This window comes from Neomonachus schauinslandi, chromosome 14 (genome assembly GCF_002201575.2).
Source record: "Neomonachus schauinslandi chromosome 14, ASM220157v2, whole genome shotgun sequence".
Taxonomy (NCBI): Eukaryota; Metazoa; Chordata; class Mammalia; order Carnivora; family Phocidae; genus Neomonachus; species Neomonachus schauinslandi.
In genome coordinates this window covers 74,942,083-74,966,383 of record NC_058416.1, presented here as the reverse complement: position 1 = coordinate 74,966,383, position 24,301 = coordinate 74,942,083, and the positions used below count along the sequence as shown (strand labels likewise).

Here is a 24,301-nt window from a genome sequence, read left to right as displayed (position 1 = left end):
CCTTTCTTGCCATCCTTCTGTGTTAAGCATGCCTTTTATTTTCTACAGTCTAGAGTTTTGACATCTTGGGGCTTTGCTGACCCTGGAGGAATTGTCCCTCCCCAAGTTAACTAGCAATGATTCACCTGCCAGTGTTCGTGCACAAAGTAACCAATCCAGAGTCAATTTCCACCTGTTCTCATCACCCCCAGGGCCAAGTACCAGACAGCCCCTGTGCCCCAGAACCCACTGACATTATTCAAACTGGCCAGTCCCCAGCCTGCTTACCCTGCCTCGCCTTTTCTTTCCTGTGTAAGCCAGGATAAGGGCTCTTGCCCACCTTTTCCCCTCCACTCCCTCTGCCTTTTTACCAACTCAGGTGCTTCCCCCTATGGCACCTGAGGTGTGGCAGGCTCCTCTTACAATCTGGGAGTATTACAGGGTATTTTCCCCCCAGCAGTCGTCTCTTGATCTGCTGGCCTTGCTATACCTAAATAATAATAAAATCATATTTTAAAACACTCTTCACAATCTGTTCCTCCTCTTGTGGAAACATGTGCCTAATGAGTTCTTCTCAAGCTCAACTCTAATCATCTTCCACCCTCTCTTGCCTGCTTGAAAGCTTTCAGTGGTGGCCCCTCAGTCTCAGCAGAACATGGAAAATCCTCACTGTGGTGTCCAGAGTTCTGCGTGATCTGGCCCGTCTCTCCAACCTCCACACCTTGGTCCTGCCTCCGGGCCTTTGCACCAGCCATTCTCCCTGCTCTCCCCCTCCCCCCACCATCTGTGCACCACATTCCTTGCCCTCTTGATCTCAGCCTCCTTAGGGAGGTCTACTCTGACTCCTCCTTCCTCCAATTGTTCTTTATCTTGACACCCCTTTTGTTTCCCTCTCAAGATCGATGCATGTGCAAATCTATTACAGTTTCTTTGTTTATCATCTCTCCAAATAGAGCACCAGCCCCATAAGGGCAGGGAACACATCTATTATTTTTGTCCCCTTTGGTATCTATCCCAGCACTCAGCACACGGTCAGCACTCACTCGGTAAACACTGAAATACTGAAGGATTGTGTCAGGCTTGGCGAGACATTCTCTCTATATTGACTCCTTTCGTCTCCATGGCAACCCTGTGAGGTGGGCATTACCGTCTCCATCCAATCAGGGAGGAAACGAAGACTCAGAGAATTTAAGTAACCTACCCGGGGTCACACAGCAACGGAGGGGCATGACAAGGGATCCAAACCCAGGTCAGTCTGTTTGCCAGAGTTGGACTCTCTTCCCCCTGGGGCAGACCACCTCTCTTCATGACAGGACACTAAATGCCACCCTGTGAAAATCAGTTTGGAGTAAGCTTCCTTTTTGGTTTGGTAGATTCATCAAGTCAGAGGATCAAAGTCCAGAAGCTCAGATGAAAAGAGAAGAAACTTCCTTATCTGAAATACCCTAACCAAGTCTCAGACCCTAATTTAAGGTACTGGAGCGAAATTACATGATGGTACAAACAAGACCTTTAAGTTGACAGCCATCTCCTCGAGCTCTTCTCTTCTTTAAATAGCAAAATTATGTGAAATAAATGTTCTCTGCTATTTTGGTAAATTACATGCTGTATATACACAACAAATGCCAAGAAATTGTGAGCCAACCTGTTTCAGAGCCCCCATACACTTAACGTATGTCACTGCGATTTTTCTTTCGTATCACATTTCCTGCCCCACCCCACCCCCGCCCCCTTGGGAAATCTCGGCTCCGATGGTTGATAAATACTTTTAGGAACGAGACCAATTCAAAATGTAGCCTGGTCAATTTCTGAGTGTAATTTAGTGTCAAGGGTCTCTCTGTATATCTGTCTTAAAACAAGTTTTCCTAAATAAAGGTGCCTTGGCTTCTAGTGGTGTGCCTGTTCACAGGAATATGAACAGATCCTGGCCTACAACTGCAGGGAGGTAAGCCACTTTCTCAGAGTCACATTTCACAAAGGTCCGTATACTCCGAGCTCAAGCAGAAAGGTGATTTGAGTGGGGCCAGGTCAAAGGAAGCGCAATGCCCACGATTTTCCCCTTAACCTTCATAGCAGTCCTGCAATCCCATTGTCATTCCCATTCCACAGATGAAAGCATCCGTAACATGCTTAGCAGATGCCACATGATCAACAAGAGCTCTGTAAATAGTTGCTATTGTTATTTGTACAGATTGCTAAAGTAATAGATGCGCAGGTTAAAAATTGCAAACATTGCAGAAAGGTCTAAAATGAAAAGTAAAAAAAATTTCCTTCCCATGCAAAAAGTCCCCATTCCCAATACAGTCCTTCTCTCCAGAAGCAACCAGTCTGGTTTCTTAGGGATCCTTCCAGAACACCTAGGACTGTGAAAACACAAATACTTCACAGCTGTGCTTCTCAGACTTGAACACGCACACAAATTGTCTGGGAACCTGGTTAAAATGCAGATGCTGATTCAGTAGGTCTGGGTCAGGGCCTGGGACTCTGAATTTCTAACAAACCTGTAGGGGATGCTGGGGCTCCTGGTTCAAGACCACACTTAAAGCTCAGTAACAGAGGACCTAGATCACGGGACCATTTTCTAGTGTATTTAATAATAAACCCCAGAGCACCTGAGTGGCTCAGTCGGTTAAGCGTCCGACTCTTGATTTCTGCTGGGGAGGGGGGCGGGCATTTAAAAAGGGGTGTGTGTGTATCACTATATATCTATCTTGCACATTGTGAGAACTGCTACAAATAACAAACTGCATGAAAGGCTAGCTGGGGGTGGGGGTGACATTTCCACTCTGCAGTCCACTGAGTAAATGGGAAAGAATTGCAAATAAGTGGGACTCCCTCTCCCCAAGAAGAAACCCCCCAATCAGAAACATAAACAGCCCCCAAGGTATTCGTGGGAGATGGAAATATAGAGAAGTATCAGATGAGGGAGGGACATGGACATTTATGTGCATTATCAGACCAGCTCAGGTCATGATCTCAGGGTCATGAGACTGAGCCCCAAGTCAGACTCTGTGCTGGGCATGGAGCCTGCTTAAGATTCTCTCTCTCCTTCTCCCTTGGCCCCTCCCCCTACCCCTGCTCCCACTCTCTCTCTCCAAAAAAATAAAATAATAAGCCCCAACAATCTTTTCCTGTTGACTCTTACAGATCAACTCTTGTGTATGTGTGTGTGTGTGTTTATTGTGTTAAAATATACGTAAGATAAAATTTACCATTTCGACAATTTTAAGCATACAGTTAGCAGTGTTAAGTACGTTCACACTGTTGTGCAACCATCACCACCATCCATCTCCAGAACTTTTCATCTTCCCCAGCTGAAACTGTCCTCATTAAGCACTAACTCCCCCTTTCTGGAGCCCCTTGGTAATTGCTATTCTACTTTCTGTCCCTGTGAATTTGACTGTTTTAGGCCCCCTCACATAGGTGGACTCACACAATATTTGTCTTTTCAGGTCAGACTTATTTCATTTAGCAGAATATCTTCAAAGTTCATCACATTGTGGCATGTGTGAGGATCTCCTCTTTTCTCAAGGCTGCTTAATATTCCATTGTATGTACACACCACACTTTATCCATTCATCCATCGATCGATGGACACTTGTACTGTTGTGATATTGTGATACGGATCAACAAACAAAAAATTTTTTTCCACCTTTTCCTAAGTGGCTGTGCCGTAATCTATGCAATCACTCCTCTCCTGATGATTGTTTCTGGTTGTGCTGCAAACAGCACCAGAAGGGACTATAGCAGAGCGGTTGGGAGTGGGGACTCTGCAGTCAGGTGGCTTTGCCAACTTCCTGCTTAGACACTTGCTGACCTTAGGTGAGCTCCTGGCCTCTCTGGGCGTGACTGTCCTCATCTGTAAAACGGGGTTAGTGACAGCGAAGATGACATAAGGGAATCAATGGAGAACACAAACATGGCACTTGACACATGGTAGGCTAACAACGCGTATCAGTCGTTGTTTGCATGGCAAGTCATTGCCTACTCGTGTCTGTCCCTGCAATGAACTGCCAACAGCACAATTCTGAGTGGGAGCACAGAGCACTTAAAATTTTTAAAGCTATCACAAAGTACCTTCCCCAAAGTCGCAGCGGTCCCTTTTCCGCCATGGAAACGAGGTGTGGACCTCCAGACAGTCCTTGAGGAGAGGGTGTGATGCAAGCAGGATTCAGGGAAGATTATCAGGCTGCAGAGTCATTTCCTTCCATGAGGTTCCCCTCAGAGTCAAGGGTGATCCATTGACCTTCCCTTTACCCCTGAAAGTGAGGTGATAATGCACATAAATGTCCATGTCCCTCCCTCATCTGATACTTCTCTATATTTCCATCTCCCACGAACACCTTGGGGGCTGTTTATGTTTCTGATTGGGGGGTTTCTTCTTGGGGAGAGGGAGTCCCACTTATTTGCAATTCTTTCCCATTTACTCAGTGGACTGCAGAGTGGAAATGTCACCCCCACCCCCAGCTAGCCTTTCATGCAGTTTGTTATTTGTAGCAGTTCTCACAATGTGCCAGATAGATATATAGTGATACACACACACCCCTTTTTAAATGCCCGCCCCCCTCCCCAGCAGACTATGAACACCACAGGAAGGAGCCTAAGTCTGTTTGGCTCACCTTGGAAATCCCAGCATTACCTTTGGACTTGCTACAAGGCAGGTGCTCAATAAAATATTTGTTGAATAAATGAACCAATGGATTCTAGTAGCATTGGTGGCTGTATTAAGGGTTGAGGATTTTTTTTGGGGGGGGGATGGTGACATACACCTAACATAAATTTATCATTTTAGTCATTTATAAGTGTACAATTCTGTTGCAATAAATATATTCACTGTTGTGCAACCAGCACTACCATCCATCTCCAGGACTGTTTCATCTTCTCAAACTGAAACTCTAACCCCATTAAACACTAACTGTCTATTCCTCCTTCCCCAGCCCCTGGCAATTGCTGTTCTACTTTGTCTCTATGAAATTGACACACTATGAGTGTGTATCACTACATTCTGTGACTGGCATATTTCACTTCGCATGACGTTTTCAAGGTTCACCCCTGTTTTAGAACCCGTCGGTCTTTCCTTCCTGTCTAAGACTGAATAGTATTCCATTGTGTGGATGGACCACATTTTGATTATCCATCCATTCAGCTACTGATAACCCCCTGGATTGCTCCCACCTTTGGGGCTATCATGAATAATGCTGCAGTGCACATGGGTGTACATTCACAATGGTGTGTGACCGTCACCTCTGTCTGGTTCCAGAGAATTTTCATCACCCCAAAAGGAAGCCCTGTATCATTAGGGAGTCACTCCCCATCCCCCCTCCCCCAGCCCCTGGCAACCACTAATCTGCCTCCTGTCTCATCTCTGTGCATTTGCCTGTTCTGGATGCTTCACCTAAATGGAATCCTACAACATGCGACCTTTTGTGTCTGGCTTCTTTCACTCAGCATAACATTTCAAGACCCCTCCCTGTTGTAGCAGGTGTCAACAGCTTCAGGACTTCTATACAGTGGCGTGCTATGGTCTACTCGTACCAGCTCTAAGAGCAAATTGATCGTGAAATAATCAGAAATTTTTGGAGCCTGTTATTTAACTACTGACAGGTTGAAGTGGGTCACATATACACCCTGGATATTGTCATATGCTACACATCCTTATGGTTTGGGGGGTTTTATTTGACATTCCGTTTATAGGCATACCACTGGCTTGAGAATACGCCTATGCTCTCCATCAGCAGGCCCCCTAAAGCTACCTCCAATAAATACATACTCAGAATAAAACCGTGTTCTTGCTGACAAAGGCTGCTTAAGTGAAGCCCCAGACCCCAACTGCTAACCAGATTTCTGGGCCTAGGGCAGTCCGTCTCCTGGACTTTGCTCCCAGGTGACACCTGTCTCCTGGCTCTCAGGGACACTCCAGCTCCAGGTGGCGGGGACATTTGTCTGAGTCTGTATCTCAGGGGTCCTGGGCCTGTTGGATGAGGCAGGCACCCACCTCAGCCAACAGAGCAGGGGTTCCGTTCCTCAGCACAACTGCTTCATGATCGGCATGGGGCAGGAAGACAGCAGAATCATTCGTCTGGCTCAGATGCACAAAATCAGTCCCCAGATCAGCAACAGCAGCACCACCTGGGAACGTGTCAGAAATGCAAAACCTCAGTTCCTGGCTAAGACCTTCTGAATCAGACCCTCTGGGAGTGAGGCCCAGCCACCGGTATTGTGACCAGCCTTGTGGGGGTTCTAAGGCTCCATCCAGATCAAACCCCCTGCACCAATGTGATGAACTGCAGAGTTGTCAGCCAGGCTGGAATGAAGCTGTGCTTTTTGATTCCTGCTCTAGAACATTTCTCGCTGTCTGACAAGTCTCCTACACAGGCCAGTTCAGTTCAGGCCTCACGTTCATTCCCCAGACACATGTGAATTCTGGGGAGAGAAACTGATGCCCAGTGATTAAGACCTAGGGCTCTAATAGGAAGAAAGCCAACCAGGTTGATCCTCAACTCCTTCAAGCTGTGTGACCTTGAATGACTGCCTTAACCTCTCTGTCCTCATCTGTAAAATGGGGACAATAACAGTACCTAGTTCATAGGTGAATAGTCAGGGTGAAAGGCTTATAGCATAGCTCTGCGCATATAACAAGTGCTCAGTAAAAATAGCTGTATGGTTTGAGAGCTATTATCTGAGAACTCTGAGGGAGGGGAATTCGATGTTTGTGTGGTGCTTTAGATTTGTCTGCATGATCACTCCGGAGGGGCTTATTGGTAGCAGACGCCGCTGGTGCCTGTCCTAGGTCCCCTTTACCGGGCTGGTGCAGCTCCCAGGTGCCTCCAGGCTTGGTTGCTGAGAGTTCACAGCTGCAGTCTGTTCTGGAAGATTGTCCGTAGCCGAGAGGAGCCGCCTCACTGGGGGACAACCTGGGAGGTTATGCCCTCCACCCCTGGGGTGATGTGCCAGTGCCTGACCCATGTGAGCCCAGCCCTCGGACTTCTGGGTGGGACCCTCTCCGTGGCATAATTCCCATCCCAGAGCTCCCCATCGGATAGGATTCCAGCAGAAACCACCTACCCATTTAGCTTGTCCCCCTGCCTGGTCCTGTCACCCTCACTTCCCAACGGAAGTACTTCCTTAACAAATCATTGCACAAGAATCCCCAACTCATTTTTGCCGAAATGGAAGACTTTATCATAAAATTCATTTGACATCTCAAGGGACCCAGAATAGCCAAAGCAATCTTGAAAAATAAGAACAAAATTAGAGGCCTCATACTTCCTGATTTCAAACCTGACTACAAAGCTGCAGCAATGAACACAGCGTGGTAGTGGCCTAAGGAAAGACAGATGGAATGGAATGGAATGGAGAGCTCAGAAATAAACCCTCACATATACGGCCAAGTTATTTTTGACAAGCGTGCCAAGACCATTCAATGTGGGTGAAGGACAGTCTTCAACAACTGGTGCTGGGAAATCTGGATATCCACCTGCAAAATAAGGAAGTTGGACCCTCACCTTATACCATATACGAAAGTCAACTCAAAATGGATCAAAGACCTAACCCTATGAAAAGCTCTTAGAAGAAAATATAAGGAAAAAGACTCGTGGCATTGGAGTTGGCTGGACTATTTCACAATTAAAAACTTGTGTGCAGGGGCACCTGGGTGGCTCAGTCGTTAAGCATCTGCCTTCGGCTCAGGTCATGATCCCAGGGTCCTGGGATCGAGCCCCGCATCGGGCTCCCTGCTCCGTGGGAAGCCTGCTTCTCCCACTCCCCCTGCTTGTGTTCCCTCTCTCGCTGTGTCCCTCTCTGCCAAAAAAAAAAAAAAAAAAAAAAAACTTGTGTGCATCAGAGGACACAGTCAACAGGGTTAAAAGCCAACCTGCAGAATGGGAGAAAATATTTGCAAATCACATCTTAGATAGGGGACTGATATCCAGAATATATACCAACAACAATGAAAACCCCCAAACAACCTGATTTAAAAATGGATAGAAGACTTAAACAGACATTTATTTCAAAGAAGATATACAAATGGCCAATAAACACATGAAAAGATGCTCAGTTTGGGGGAAACTCCAATCAAAACCACAATGAGATACTTTTTCACACCCATTAGAATGCCTTTTATCCAAAGAATGAAACACAGTAATATTGGCAAGGATGTAGAAACATTGGAACCTCCCTTCACTGATGATGGGAATATAAACTGGTGCAGCTGCCTTGGAAGAGAATATGCAGGCTCCTCAAAAAATTAAACATAGAATTATCATATGATCCAGCAATTCCACCTCTGGGTATAGAACCGAAAGAAGTGAAAGCAGGGACTAAACAGATACTTGCACACCCACCACGTTCATAGCATTATTCATAACAGCCAAAAGGTGGAAGCATCCCAAGTGTCCACCGATGCATGAATGGTTTAAAAATTGTGGTATAGCCATACAATGGAATATTATTTAGCCTTGAAAAGGGAAGGACATTCTGACACGTGCTACAACATAAATGAGCCTTGGGGACGTTATTCTAAGTGAAAGAAGCCAGTCCCAAAAGCACAAATACTGTATGATTCCACTTACGTGAGGCACCTAGAGTAGGCAAATTCATAGACAGAAAGTCGAATGGTGGTTAACAGGGGCTGGAGGGGGTGGGGAATGGGGTGCTAGTGCTGGATGGGTAGAGTTTCAGCTTGGGAAGATGAAGAATTCTGGAGATGGATGGTGATGATGGTTGCACAACAGTGTGAACACGCTTAATGTCACAGAATTATACACTTATAAATGGTGAAGATGACACATTTTATTTTGTGTATACTTGACCACAACTGAAAAAAAAAAAAAATCCTACCTTAGGCTCTGCTTCTAAGGAATCCAATGTATGCCACAATCATCACACCCAATTTAGAGAGGAGGTACACTGAGGCTCAGAGTGACTCTAGATATATCTTAGCCAGTGGGAATGATAATAGTCACCACCACTTGGTTTCTGTGAGGATTGAATCAAATAATGATGCACGTAAAGACCCCTGATCAAGGACGAGCATTACCCATGAAGATGTGGGAGAAGGAAACCAGAAAGGAGTCACGGTGACTTCAACTGAATTATGGTCGAATGTTGGCAATTTTCCATGGTTCAACTTAATAGAAGTGTTTGGTCCTTAAGCTGGGCGGGCAGAAGCAAAAATATTTCTGTCATTGTTTTCTATATAATTGTATATGCTTTAAATATCTCAAAATAAAGTATTTTTATGGAATAAAAATTAGAGTAGGTAGGGAGCAATAGAAGGGTTTGGAGGGGGAGCATCCTGTCTTTGGTGGAAATACAAGGGTTTGATCTGACACGCATCAGGCGGAACCCTGGCTCCGCGTCTCTTGAGCTGTGTGACTGTGGGCGAGTCACATGACGTCTGGGGCCTCCGTTTTTCTTGTCTGGAAAGTGGTGGTCATGATCCCAACCTCAGCAGATCGAGTGCATGGAAAACACCAGCTAGCACCAAGCTAGCACAGAGCTGGGACATGAGCTCGATGCTGCTGGACCATGGTGGTGGTGCTAGATGGGATGGAGTGTTAGCTCCAGGCTTCAGTGGGACCCAACCCGACAGTGCGCCGTAGTGCTCTGCGCTACGGTTCTAGCCCAAGCTTTCCAGGCCCCAACCTTGTCAGCGAGTGGGGTTCAGGTATTTACAAAATTGCTGTGATTTCATCTATGGTTTTCTCCTCTCCAAGTTTACCCTTTCTATGCCAGGGCCCCAGTTATTCTTTGGTGAAATACATGGAAGAATGCAAGTTAATTAATTAAGTAATAAATAATAATAATAATAATAGCAGTATGTTTTACTTAGATATTTCTCCTGTTTTACCTTGTTAAAACATTGCCCAAATTTGCCCCCTAGCCATTCATGTCCATGACATCCCACACCTCTTTTTTCAAAGCCCTGATAATAATGGGCATTACTCATTTAATATCACTCTCTTGGGATGCTTGGGTGGCTCAGTCTGTTAAGCGTCTGCCTTTAGCTCAGGTCATGATCTCAGGGTCCTGGGATGGAGCCCCGTGTTGGGCTCCCTGCTCAATGGGGATTCTGCTTCTCGCTCTCCTTCTGTGTGCGCGCTCTCTCTCTCGCACTTGCTCTCTCTCAAGTAAATAAATAAAATATATTTTTTAAAAAATATCACTCTCCCCTGTGATGGGAGGGACACTCTATCTTGTCTCTGCTGTGACCCCAAAACCCAGCACAGGGCAGACAGCAGCAAGAGTTTTGTGTTTGGGAGTGAGGGGGTTGGGAGGACACAGGTAATTTCGCTGCTGAGCCCCTAGATGAAGAGATTGCTGCTCAGAGAAATCAAGCCTTGTCCAGAATAACAAGAAATAGCATAATTTGAAGGAATGTATTGCAAAATGGAGTCAATGGGTCTCAAACTCAAAGGCCTACCAAGGCCAGACAAATGGGTAAGCGCCAAGTAAGAGGAACACAGAACACATATGAGGATAGATGGCAAGAGACCCTCAGGGCTAGAGGTAATTTGGAGAGGAAGAGACTGTGATCAACCATGGTGCGTCCTGTCTACAGGGAGGACAGATCTAGCCACACGGCTCCCTTACAGGAATGTGGGCCCCAGATGACCAGATACTCTTTTTTTTTTTAACTCCACCCAATGTGGGGCTCGAACCCACAACCCTGAGATCAAGAGTTACATGAGCCAGCCAGGTTCCCCAGATACTCTACTTTTTGAAGAGACATGAGGAGTCTGGCTTTTTACATTAATTCTCCCAATTTAAAAACATGGACATCCACTTTAAGTTAAAAAAATACTGTGTGGGCAATTTTTTGTGGGCATAATGTAACCCCTAGGTAACCAAATTGTTACCTCTGTTCCATACAGAGAGACAAATCTAAATTCTGAAACACATGTGATTCCCAACAGTATTTACATCTAGAACAAAGAAATTCTCTTTGACATTGTCTAACATGTGAGTAGGGTCCCCCTGGAGTTGTGCAGTGCCCAACCTATACAGATGTATGTGGCAGACCTGATATGCAACTCTTGAAGCTGTCACACCCCCACCAGTCCAACTCAATAGAAATGCCAATGCCCCTCCCCCCACATCCATTCTATTCTCTGGACCATGAGGAAAAGCCTTTCACCTGTCTTGGGCCCAAGAGCTGTGCAGCAAGGCCATCGAAGGGACGTTCTAGCTATCATGACCAGATTTGCTCTGTCCTCTAGGGTGGTGAAATTCCGTCGCACGGGCGAGAGTGCAAGGTCAGAGGATGACGCGGCTTCGGGAGAGCATGAGGTCCAGATTGAAGGGGTCCGCGTGGGCCTAGAGGCCGTCGAGCTGGACGATGGGGCCGCTGTGCCCAAGGAGTTTGCTAATCCCACTGACGGTGAGAGGGCTCTGCAGTTGGGACATCAGCCTGGACCATAGTCAGGGGCTCTGAAATGCCAGAGTTATCTCCCCAGATCGTGCTCTCAGAGGCATCTAGTGAGGGGGCAGGTAGGAGGGCCCGGAGGGCCCAGAGGTGGTGCTGGAAGTGTGGGCTGGGCCTACATGGCTTCCTCCAGCAGATAAAGTTACATCACAATCCCCGCCAGTCAGCTTCATTGCATAACACTCAGCTGAGGGCAGCAGCAACAATGATGGTGATGATGGTGATGATCATGGTGGTGGTGATGGTGATGATGATGGTGAGGAGGAGGAGGATGATAGTGAGGATGATGATGGTGGTGGTGATGATCATGGTGATGGCAATGATAATGTTGGTGGTGATGTTGATGCTGGTGGTGGTGATGATAGTGTAATGATGATGGTGGTTGGTGGTGATGAGGGTGATGATGACCATGGTGACAGGAGGAGCTGACATTGGCCGAGGATTTACTCCGGGCCAGGCACCGAGCGAAGCACTTTACATATATGACCCATTTAATCTTCACATCAGTTCCAGTTGGAATTATTATGCTCATCTTCCCCTTTTTGCAGAAGAGAAACCTGAAGCACAGAAAGACTCAGTATCTTGTCCGGGGTCACACAGCTAAAAATTAGCAATGCTGGGTCCACAGCCAGGCAGTCTGGCCTCAAAGCACATATTCAGACCCATGACCTTGTGCTCCTCTCAGTAGAGCTGGTCAAACAAGAGACCTGAGGTGTGGCCTTCGGACCTTGTCTCCCTTCACACATGATGCTGATGGACAAAAACATTACATGCATCCCCGAAAGGCCCCAGATTCCCAACATGAGAGAGGGTTAATGTCTTAAACCCAAAACCTGGCTGGGGTAGGAGATCTAAGGAGGCAGTGGCTGGGGGTGGGGCAGGCAGTGGTTGGGGGCACTGGCTTTATTCCCAGGCTGATCTGGGCTCAACTCCCAGAGCTACAGTGCGGCCACTGTGTGACGCTGAGCAAGTCCATGTCCTCCTCTGCAACAGGGAGCTGGGACTGGGCCTGAACTAATAGCTGAGACAGGGACTAAATGGGACAGTGAACATCAAGGTCTTCGTATGGTGCCTGGCCCATGGTGAGCAATCAGACGCGCACTTTTATGTATTACTCTCCTTCTTACTGATGACTCTCCAGGACTCACTCTGCTTTCTCCCCAGTATTTTTTTTGCTGGAGGAAACCAGCCCCTGCTGATGTAATAAACACCAGCTCACACTTCTGGAGAAAATTATGATTGATGCAAGAGGCCCATGATTGAAATTCTACAAAGATGACAACTCCCAGCAGGGGCTGATGAGAGCCTTAGAGGTAGCTCACAGAAGGGCCATCCAGGTCGCTCCTTTAGTATTTTTATTTTGTCATTAACTTTTTTTGGAAACCCTTGTAGATTTACAGAAAAGTTGCAAATATAGTTGAGAGAGCTCCCACATACCCTTCATGCAGCTTCTCCTGGTGGTAACAACTCTCCCGGCCACCGTGCATTTGTCAAAACGAAGAAATGAACACTGGTGCCATGCTATTGGCTAAACCCCAGACTTGATTCAGATTTCACCGGTTTTTCCAGCAGTGTTGTTGCAGGACACCGTCCAGCCTACTAGATTGTGTTTGGTCTTTCCACATTTTTCAAAAACACTTCTTAGCATATCAATTATATCCTGATTTTTCTGAGCACACAACACGTGTTCCTTTGGAAGGCATTTCAACACTAGAGAAAGGTACAAAGTGGGAAAGTGAGTGCCATCCTCAAAGATGATCCTGTTAACAATTTGTGGACATTCAATTTTACTTCTCCTACATGGCGCATGCACGCGCGCGCACACACACACACACACACACGCACACCTAATTTTATCAAAAGACCACTCTTAACAATGCATACCTCTCCCCAGTTACCTTTTTGACTTCACAATATAACGTGGACAGCTTTCTATCTAAGTGCAGTGGCATTTTGCTTTTAAAAAGTCTTTCTTTCTTTCCTGACTATGGAAGCAATACATTGCCGAAGAGAGCTAAAATCTCATAGGATTGCTCCCTTCCTCTCTCCAAAGACAACAAAAATGCAACCGTAATGTAAAGTTTGGTATACATTCCATGCACCGACACAAACATCCATCCATATGCATACACATACACATAGGCGTGTACATTTCCCAGAAGAGACTCATACTAAATATGCTGCGCATTTTGCTTTGTTTTCAAAAATTAATTAACAATATGTCGGGTGCATCTTCCTATATCTGCAGATTCTTTTTAACAGGCAGGTCATATTTCATAAGGTGAATATATACACACGTATATATGATTACGATATACATAATAATTTATCTAACCAACCCCTGTTGACAGACTTTCTGGGTTTTGCCGTTTTCCCTTTTACAAACATTGTTGCCGTGGACTTTGTAGCAAGGTATCTCTTCACATTTGCAGGAGTGTTTCTCTAGGATAACATTTCTAGAAGTAGTGTGTGCTGTCTTTACTAAGCTTGGCTTAGTAAGACCGCCCCCCAAACCCCTCACATGAGGATAAGTGCAGGATGCACTCATTCCTTCCCCCCTCTCTCTCTGTCTCCTTTCCAGATACTTTCATGGTGGAAGATGCAGTGGAAGCCATTGGGTTTGGAAAATTTCAATGGAAGCTGTCTGTTCTCACCGGCTTGGCTTGGGCAAGTATTTCTGGGGTGGTGACCTCACATTCAGTCTCCAGGAAACCTCATGCTGCCCAGCTGGCTTCCGGGGGCCATAAGGAAGGACATAGTTCCCTCCACGTGGAGCCTTTGCTTGAATCAACAAAAGTTTATGTTTCGAGATCCTAGTGATCATGAAGATCTGCCCTTGGCAGGAGTTTGAGTGTAGCTGGCGATTGCCCTCAAGGTGGATTTGAAGTTTCTGGCTAAATTAAGTGGTGATTCTCAACCCTTTGGGACTCAGGGCTGCCATAAGATTATGATGTCGTCTGTGGAGCTCATCCTCGATAAACATGCACAAATAAAAATGTGCCTCCTGCTTCAAGAGTTTCATGATCCCTTGTTAAAAATCCCCTAATCCACCTCTAGCAAAGAACACATCTAGACCTTTAATACAATTGAAACTGACTTTTATGAATGCTGCAAGATGGTGACCAAACTACCTATTTTTTCAAATGAATCTCCAGTTTCCCCACATCATTGTCCCCCCTAATTTAAAAAGCCACCTGCATTATCCATCACATTCCCACAGCCATGCGGATCTGCTTCTGGTCTCTCATTTCTGTCTCGTCTCATAAAGGTACCACAATGTGTAATTACTGCGACTTCCTGGTGTGTGTTAATGTATTAAAAGGTCATCCTTGTTAAATATACTGACAGTTCTGCCTGAGGTTGATAAACCAAAGATAAACTGGTCTTTAATTGAGCTGAAGAGAAAAGATCATTGTCTCTCTACCTCTACAAAAGGTTTTTTTTCAGATTTTAGAGATAGAATGTTTCCCCACTTCATTTGGGGAATGCCCCTATTGTTTTAAACACAGAAACACACAGAATGTTAAATGCCTACTTGTCAATGCCCACGTGGTACCACACTGTTTGAACTACCGGACCTTTCAGTGTGTTTCAATGTGCAGAAGGGTGCTCAGCAGCCAGTGGAAGAGGGCGGTTCTGCATGCTCTCCCAGGGGTCATGGACTTGGGTGCAGCCGGCCCCAGCCCTGGGCAGATCCTGGCCTCACGATGTTTGCTTCCTCCCTGCAGATGGCCGATGCCATGGAAATGATGATCCTGAGCATCCTTGCACCACAGCTACACTGTGAATGGCGACTCCCCAGCTGGCAGGTTGCGTTACTGACCTCGGTAGGCAGCCCTGCAGCTCTCCGGTTGTGTGGTCGTGCGCGTTCAGGACATCCCCTAGGGCGTTCTGTGGGGTGTCTCCCTCTCTTGCTGCTGCCAAGGGCTCAGCAGGGAAGAATTAAGCCCTGGTTGGAAACAATGGGGACCCCAGCTTCCTTGTACTCTGCTGTGCACTTTGCATATCCCGGCAGGTTTGCAGCCAACACTGCTCCACCCAGGGGACCCACGACCTGGGGTCCCAGACTTTCTGCTCAATTGCTGGGAAGTTGGAACCCACCTGCACATAAACCTCCAAACCTCACTTGATGGCAAAAAGGAGATGCCAGTTCCTCTCGCACGAGGGTGATCTGAGGATTGAAACAACACTGTGCCTGACACATAGTAGAGGTTTAATAAATGGTAGGGAGTGCTGCTCCCTGAATTAAGACTTGATGGAGAGTGAGGGAGAACCCTCAATATTTGTTAGGGGAGTCCAGCGGCAACCCTCTAAAAGGGAGGGGAACGGTCAGGCTGGATAAGAGGGTAATAATAATGGTACAAAAGCTAATATTTCCTGAGCTCTTACAGTGCAAAGGGCTTTACATATATTGCATGCCATCTATGCATAATATATATTGTGCTCTTTAATCCTCACAACCCTAGGAGGTAGGTACTATTATTAGCTGAGGAAAATGAGGCACAGAGAGGTTAAGTCACTCACGAAAGGTCACACAGCCTAACTGCTGGCAGAGTACAGTCATTGTTAACCAGGAGCACCTCCCAGAATGCTATAACTGTTCTGGAATGGCTTGAGCGCCTTCAGCAACCAGGCCTGATATCAGCACTGATACCCGCCCCCCCACATCCCCCCGAAGCATACCCACAGGGCTGTATTTTTGCAGTGTGGAGCCTTTCTTGGCTGTAACAATGACCATTTACTGGCCAAGCTTCTGTGGGAAAGTTAGAGCGCAGCGGGAGTTGCTTTACCTGCGTAATGTACATAAGGAGGCTAAGAGGGACCCACATTGTTGTCATAGGAAATACGGTGCAAGGTTACCGTAATTACTGTGGTATTAACTGGTGTTCTGCTGTGCCTAGATCTCCTCCTCCGGGGAGGGAAAATGGGGGAATTGCGTGTTTGCGGGGTATGCTTAATTCTTCCAGGGTGCAGGGATATCCCTTAGCACATGATTAAGGCAACACTTCACCCCAAGACAGAAATCTTCAAACATTTTTGCTCTAGGTTATCTAGAAAAGAATTTTCTAAAAACTATGCAGGCCCCAGGACTCATAGATTTTAAAATGGATATTAAATGTCTTTATTTTACTCTTATTTATTTATTTTTTTAAAGAATTTTTTATTTATTCATTTGAGACAGAGAGATACAGAGATAGAGAGAGAGAACAGGAGCAGTGGGGAGAGGCAGAGGAAGAGGGAGAAGCAGACTCCCTGCCGAGCAGGGAGCCCGATGTGGAGCCTGATCCGAGGACCCTGGGATCATGACCTGAGTCGAAGGCAGACGCTTAACCATCTGAGCCACTCAGGCACCCCTTATTTTTATTTTAAAAACTTTTTTGACCTTAAATGTTTTTATGTTTTTATTTTTTTTAAGTTTTATTTATTTAAGTCATCTCTACACCCAACGTGGGCCTCGAACTCACAATCCCGAAATCAAGAGTCGCATCCAGGCACCCCAATGTTAAATGTTTTTAAATTGCAGGTTGCAGATTCGATGATTTCTGGTGTATTGAAACATTTTAAAAATTGAGTAAAATTTCATATCACTTTTTAAAATGTGCCCAATGGAATTGAAATACTTACCTGATACCTGCTGTCCTCTGTTTTAAAATAATATGAATAAGGTCTTCAGAAGTATTTGGAAATTTTGCCTTGTCTTCTTTTCTTCTTGGACTGGCATTTCCATTCCGTATCTCCACATTTTATCATAGCAATGTTTTACTCTACTTGAAACCATGCCATTTATCACCTGTCAGAATTTTCTGGGACAGAATACATAAATTTTAAATTATTGCTTTTAATTTTCTGAGCTCATAAGGCTCTTAAGTGTTGACATTTTTCTCCTGCACTGAGTTATCATGATAGTTTTTAGTAATATGTAATAGATCGAAACAAGAAAGCATTACTTAAAAAAAAAAAAAGAAAGAATTACTTTTGATAAATAATTGTTAAACACAAGTGAATTTTTATCAGGAATCTACCTTGTAATGAGTGGTGTGGAGCGTCTCCCAATTACATCCCGTATTCTTGGATGATGACTTTCTATTAAAGTGAGATAGGGCTTAGCAACAATTCCTTTCCTATTTTTCATTTTTACTTTGTTTCATATAAAAATTGAGGGGGGACTGAAGGAGTCTTGTAATAACTCAATAAACTAATGCCACTTGGTTTTTTGGGGTTTTTTTTAGATTTTATTTATTTATTTATTTGAGAGAGAGAGAGCGCAAGAGGGGGTAGGGTTAGAGGGAGAAGCAGACTCCCCGCCGAGCGGGGAGCCCGATGTGGGACTCGATCCCGGGACACCGGGATCATGACCTGAGCCGAAGGCAGTCGCTTAACCAACTGAACCACCCAGGCGCCCGCCACTTGGTTTTTTTTCAGCAACTTCCAAGTTATATGCTGAAGAGCACACAGCAACTGCTTATGAAAGGTTATTTTTAGTGATCTAATTTGCTGACAGCTTGATTAGGCTCTCTTTCAATTTGGTTAAAAATACTAAAAAGGAATTGGAAGCAAGATGACTCGCAAAAGGATTTGTAACTTGTCATTGGTGTCCCTTTGGAGGTATCCTAGAGGGTTTAACCTCAAAGCATTGGTTGGCCTGTGACACGGTGGAGGTAGCGAGAAGCAAGACGGGGTGGTTGAGAAAGGGAGAGTGGGGCAGGGAACAGGCAAGACCCCTAGCCTGTTCTCAGGAAAGAGTCTGTATGGAAGTTGAGGACCTGGAAATTAATTCCTTTAAGAATAGCCGTGTCTGGTTGGAGCGACCGCCTCTGTGTAACCCCCGTTTGCAACCCGCTGCCCCAGGTCATGCCTGCAGTTTGGGGGTCAGACAGCACTGGGCAGTGCCTTCACCTCTTTGGGCCTCAGCTGCCTTATCTGCAAAATGGGGATGATAATGGCACCCATCTTGTAAGGCCACCACGAACATTAGGTAAGATGTGAGTACAAAGCATTTAGCGTGCTGTCCCACACTCGCAGAGGATAAGGATAGGACACAAGGATGAAAGCTCCACTCAGCCTTCCTTGGTTTAAGACCTGGCTCTACCCTCTCTCCCTGGGGTACTGAGCAGGTTTCTTAACCCTCTGAGCCTCGGGGTCCCCATCTATAAAATGGGTATGGTAATTCAAACCTCATAGGCTCTGTTCAAAAATTAACAAGGTAACAGTGAATTGCGGGGCACACCGTGAGCACTCCATGAGTGTTTCCTCTTACAAATAGCTTACAGTTCTCATCCCAACCTTCTGTCTTCTGTTTCTCGAACCCTCCAAACTCTACCTTTGATCTTATGGCGAGAAATTGGCAAGATGCCAGCTCCGTGGTTACACTGCCCGATTCCATCCCAGGCTGTACCGCTTACACCTGTGTGACCCTGGCCAAGGGACGTCCCCCTGTGAGTCTCGGTTTCCTCTGTCACCTGGGGATAAGGTATCACCCACCCCACAGGATTGTTGTGAGGCTTAAACAATAACATGAAGCACACAGAACAGTGTTTGTACCTTCACAGGATCTCAGCCAATGTTGGCTCATTAGCGTTACTAGGATGTGATATGACAGGTTCACGTCATTGTTCCTTTTCTCTGCGACACTACGTGTCACCGTCTAACAGACCCTGTCTTTCCATCCACAGGTAGTCTTTGTCGGCATGATGTCCAGCTCCACGCTCTGGGGAAACATCTCAGACCAGTACGGCAGGAAAACAGTAAGGCGACCTCTCCTAAGTGCATGTCCTCTGGGTTATCTCCATGGTGGCGTTGACAAGTAGGAAAACGGTGCTGCTTAGCATTGGGGAGGCCCAATGAGCTCTGTCGAAATGCAATGAGAAGACATTGCTCTGAGGCCGTGGACTCTCGAAATCACACATGCCTAGTGGGGCCCAAGCGTGTACGTTTCAGAATGCAGAAGAAGCTATCGGTGCCCACCCCAGTCCCCTTGGCACTCACCATTCCCTTACACGAGGCTGGGGGCAGTCAAGGGCTGGTAGATAAAGACGTCAACTTTCTGGCCCTAAATGAATCATCCCTCAATCCCAGCAGCATTGAACTCCGGGGCCCACCGTGGGAACCTGTCTGCCTTCCCCACTCCTCCTGGGATCACCATCTAAATAAACTGTTTGTCTAGAATTCTTGTGTCAGGGTCTGCTTTGGGGGAAGCCCAGCCTCAGATACGACATGAAATGGATTTGTAAACAAGAAGGAAGGAGGGAACTTACAGGTCTGGCATCGCATTGAGCTCTTACTGTTTTATCGGTTTGTGACTTCATGGTCCCCTTTGTATTTCACACTGCTCTTGTTTTGCTAGGCTGCCCCTGGGTGCTTTGAATCCTTCAGCAGGTGAAGTTACAGTCCTCCAAGCTATAAACTTGGGCCTGATGGGAGAAAAGATCTCTGTAAATCTAGGCAAGCTCTACTTGGTTAAGTGCCCTGCTCAGGACTAATTGTGCAATTCTGAGTGATTGCACCCCCTGACTGCTTTATTATTCTCTTTCCTGGACTCTCCTCCTCGATCTGCAGCTTCTCCAGAGGCAGGGTGGTGTAATTGGTTACATGCCTGGGCTCTGGAATCAGGTGGATCTGGGTTAAGTCGTGACCCTGCCACTCCTGGCTGTGTGACCTTGGGCAAGTGAATTGACCTCTCTGAGCATCAGTTTCCTCCTCTGTATAAAGAAAAAAATAACGGAGTCTACATTGGAGGGTTCGTTGAGAGCCTAGGTCTGAATGGCTTTGTACAATGCCAGGCACATCATAGGCACAGGACACGTGTGAACTGGATTGCAATGATGGCATTTCTGAGGAGTTCCCAGGGGTGCTGATGCTGCTGGTCTGGGGCCCATACTTTGAGAACTGACTTAGACTAGTGTAGATATCTAAACAAACTTAGAACTCTGTTAGGAAAGAGGAAGGGAGAGATGGATGCTGAGGAGGTAACAGGTGGGGTCCACTGTAACCAGCATGCCACAGACTGAAAATAACACAGTGCCTTGTATGTAGAGCCCTGTACCAAGCATGATACATGCATCAGCTCACCCAAACCCAGGTACTATTATCAATCTGATTTTATGGAAGGGGAAACTGAGGCGCGGGGTGGGCAACTTGCCCAAGCCACGCAGTTTGTATGTCACACAGCCAGGTCTCACTCCTTCTAAGTCTAGACTCTTGCCTTAACCATGATGCTATGGCTTGAATCTGTAGATGTTCAATCAATGTATGTTGGCTCAATGGATGGATGGATGGATGGATGGATGGTTGAACAGTGCAGTCCAGCTGCAGCCCCTCCCACTGTGGCTGGACAGGAAACACGTGGGCCAGCAGGCACCTGGGAGACATTGACTTATAAAACCACCAATAAGTGGCTGGGGCAGGACCAGAGGTGACCAGGCTAGGAAACCAACTGCAGCCATTATGGTGCAGGGGCTCCTGGTTGGTTTTAGAGGCTGCAGAGGTCAGTTGGGAAGACCTCTCCAGGCCTTCCAAAGAGAATAGAACCTGGGTGACTCTGGTTTTCAGGCTGTAGCTCTCTAAACTCTGTCCATACACCCCCTCCCACCCCCTTCCTTTTTCTGGAGGGTGTAAGTCATTGCGTCAGCAATTTTCTGGTTGGAAGATAGAACAGAGCCAGAGCTGGAGAGAGGGAGGGAGGGAGGAAGGAGGAAGGGAGGGAGGGATAGAAGAAAGGGTGGATAGAAGGGAGGGAGGTTAGAAGGAAAGGAAGAAGGCAGGAAGGATGGGAGGGAGGATGGAAGGAAAGGAAGAAAGCAGGAAGGGAGGGAGGGAGGAAAGGGAAGCCCTCTTAAAATAAAGCAGAGCCATTCTTGGGTGGCACTTCGGCATTGAAAACTGCAAATGTGTGGCTGAGGCTGGACCTAACGTTAGCCTTTGCAGTTTTAAAATAATCAAAGGCGAAAGCTCTTCTAAAGTCTTCATGTGGCCTCTTCCTGTGCAGACTGGGCATGGGGTGGACGACTTGTCCCTCTGTCTCTGCCTAAAAACGTTTTTTATTTACTTGCTCTTGAGGCAAACATGCATATGCACACACAAAAATGCAGGAACCCGTCACAAGGAACTTTACTGTGCCCCAAATTCTGTTACCCAATTGCTGAATCATGAAGCCATGAGGAATACAGGGGGGAAGGAGTGAAAATAGCCTGCATTTGGAGCCCGGGTCTGCCACTAGGTGACTAAAGCAAGTTACTCCCCCTTCTTGGGGCCTCAGTTTCCTTATTTATGTCAGGGGAGATTGGATTAGTAATAGCTGATAGTAACAGCTATCATTTATTGAATTCCTGGAACTAAAGGGCAAATGGGTTTGTTGTCCCCTGTGTGTCTGTTCGACTTGAGGAGTGGGAAGGCTCAGTGGGACAGTGCTGTGATCGATTACTGATGTCTGCCAGGGGCGGGAGGGTGGCCAGGTGAGTGCAGTAAACCCCATGCGGAACGTGGCTGTGCCTGTTTTGCTCCCCGAGGTGGCCCCGGGCACCTGGCAGAGCACCTGCCTTATAGCAGACACTCCATAAATACTTCTCGAGTGGCTGAGCTGGATGGATGAAAATCAGATCTCCTTGTTGCCACTCTCTGCCGCTCTCATCCTCTCCAGACCAGCAAGGGACTTTACTGATGAGTGATCTCTGTTTACTGATGAGTGATCTCTGTTTACTGATGAGTGTTCTCTGTTTACCGAGAAGCCCCAAAATGTCCTTAGCTTACGATCCTGACATCCTTCAGAAGAGCGTGCTCATTCTGCCACTAACGTCAGTCGTGCCTACGGTGTTCCCAGGAGGTATGGGATGTAGATGTCTTCGTTTTATGATGAGGAGAAAACTAGAGCTCAGATTTTAAAACGATTCCTAGATGGGTTTTCAGTAATGCCATTTACTGAATCTTGTGAGTTCTGAACACATTTTGGCAACTTCTAGAACAGTAATTCTCGCTGGGGGAGGGAGTAGGCAGATTTTTGTCTCCCCCTTCCTCCCGGGGGGACACTCAGCAATGTCTGGAGATGTTTTTTTTTGGTTGTCACAATGGAGGGGAGGGGTGCTCCTGGCACCTAGTGAGTCAGAGATTCTGCTCGATTTCCCAAAGTCCACAGGACGTTCCAAACTGTGAAGGGCATCAGGTTTGAGAAACCAGGCTTCAGGGTGAATGCACAGGTGATGCCAAGTTGCACTATTGTGGAGAGTTCATTCTGCATCATCTTATTGCATCACCTGGGACTGCTCCACCCTAATTTCCTATTTACCTCCGGTGCTCATTTGGACAAATGAAATGCTCACGTGCCATCCTTGTGAAAGCATGGACTCTGAGGTCAGACTGCCAAGGTTCAAATCCTGGCTCCTCTACAGGCAGGCTGCATGACCCTGAACAAGTTACTCAACCTCCCTGTGCCTCAGTTTCCTCATCTGTTAGTCAGATAATAATAGTATCCCTTCCATAGAGGCATTCTAGGAGTCAATGGGCCTTTGCACAGAAAGCTCTTGGCCCAGAGGAAGTAATTCATAAATGCCCATTATAGTTTCTATCATTTGCCAAGCGCATGACAATAAATGGCCATGCCAGTGTTAAAATGCAGGTGTGTCTGGCTCCAGAGACCACATCCGTGGCTGCTGGGAGACATAACTGAATTGTACCCCCGAGTTCAGTTGAGCAGTTCAACATTCATCCACTCCAAACAGATGAAGCCTAAGAGGGTGCCTATAGAGTGGTCCTCTAGCTCTCCCGACCGGAGAGAAGAGAAAAGCGCCCCCAGACTGCAGGGCCCCCTCTTCCCTGCAGGGAATTCTGGCCCAACCACAGGGAGGATGGATCAGGTTCTAATTATAAAGCTTCTGTAGAACTCCTCCAGAAACAGAGGGTGAGCCTAGCAGCTGGCGAGCTTTAGCAAGTGCCAAGAATCTCCTCCTAGCTCCTTGATCTGCCTCCGCCCAGCTGGGAGGCTTCTGGGAGGGCGTCCACTGCATGACTCTGCAAGGGACTCACGTAAGGGGTTAGAACTCAGTGGGCCACTTTGATTCCTACAGAAGCTTCTACACCCTGGGGGCTTATGGCAGCCTCACAAAGGAAGGGCAGCTGTGGGTGTGTGGCCTTGCCGGGATGAAGATGCTCCATCCCCTCCGTCGAGCGAGGGAACCTTAAGCAAATTGTTTCACCACTCTAAGCCTCAGTTTCCCCATCTGTAAAATCAGGTTGACAAGAGCAATAGTTCAGAGGGTTGCTGGGAGGGTTATATGAGAAATGGAAGTAATGCACTTAAAACAGTATTTACTGACCCATGGTTAGCCCATGATCAATGGTAACTATTATTGGCTTCGGCTCAAAGAAGAAACATTTCAGAATATGATCAGGTCGCTAGCTAGTTCAAAAGCTATAGGTTCATGTTATCTGTAAGGAGGGAAAGGGAGGTGGCTGGCAGGCAACAGCCCTCTCCTCTCAATATTTTGAAGATCCCCAGGCCTCCTTGCTCCATGACTATTTTCCTTTTCCTGGGCATGCCCAGAGGACACGAGGGGCGCGGAGCTGACAGCCTTCCAGGGGCGAGCAATGCTCATGATCATAACATCAGCATGCTCCTTTTGGAGGCTGCAGACCTGGCACCCAAGTGGTGGCAAGACCTTCAGCTTCTTGGAGCAGAAGCTTGAAGGCTTTCCAGGCTACAGGTTGTAAACCAGTGAGCCATGAACCTAACACGGTCTACAGATGTGTTTTATTTAACCCATGCAATGCTGTACAGGATTTTGAATCAGCTGCCTCTGTTTAAAAAATAATGTATTATTCATAAAAATAAAGAGTTGTGGGTTGTCTTTTTTTTTTTTTTAATTGAGCTATTTGGCAACCCGGGATCCCCATTCTGTGATGGCAACT

At 46.6% G+C, this 24,301-nt stretch overlaps 1 protein-coding gene across 1 annotated transcript in view; it reads left to right on the top strand.

Moving 5' to 3' along the window:
* The window catches only part of LOC110592463 (SV2 related protein), a gene marked incomplete at its 3' end in the record, with an annotated part of 62,109 nt that overhangs the window by 6,982 nt on the left and 30,826 nt on the right, over nucleotides 1–24,301 (top strand). The window contains exons 2-5 of the mRNA XM_044921146.1: nucleotides 11,199–11,359; nucleotides 13,986–14,071; nucleotides 15,133–15,231; nucleotides 19,078–19,149. Of these exons, the coding sequence (XP_044777081.1) occupies nucleotides 11,199–11,359; nucleotides 13,986–14,071; nucleotides 15,133–15,231; nucleotides 19,078–19,149 (418 nt within the window). The remainder of the gene's footprint in view (nucleotides 1–11,198; nucleotides 11,360–13,985; nucleotides 14,072–15,132; nucleotides 15,232–19,077; nucleotides 19,150–24,301) is intronic.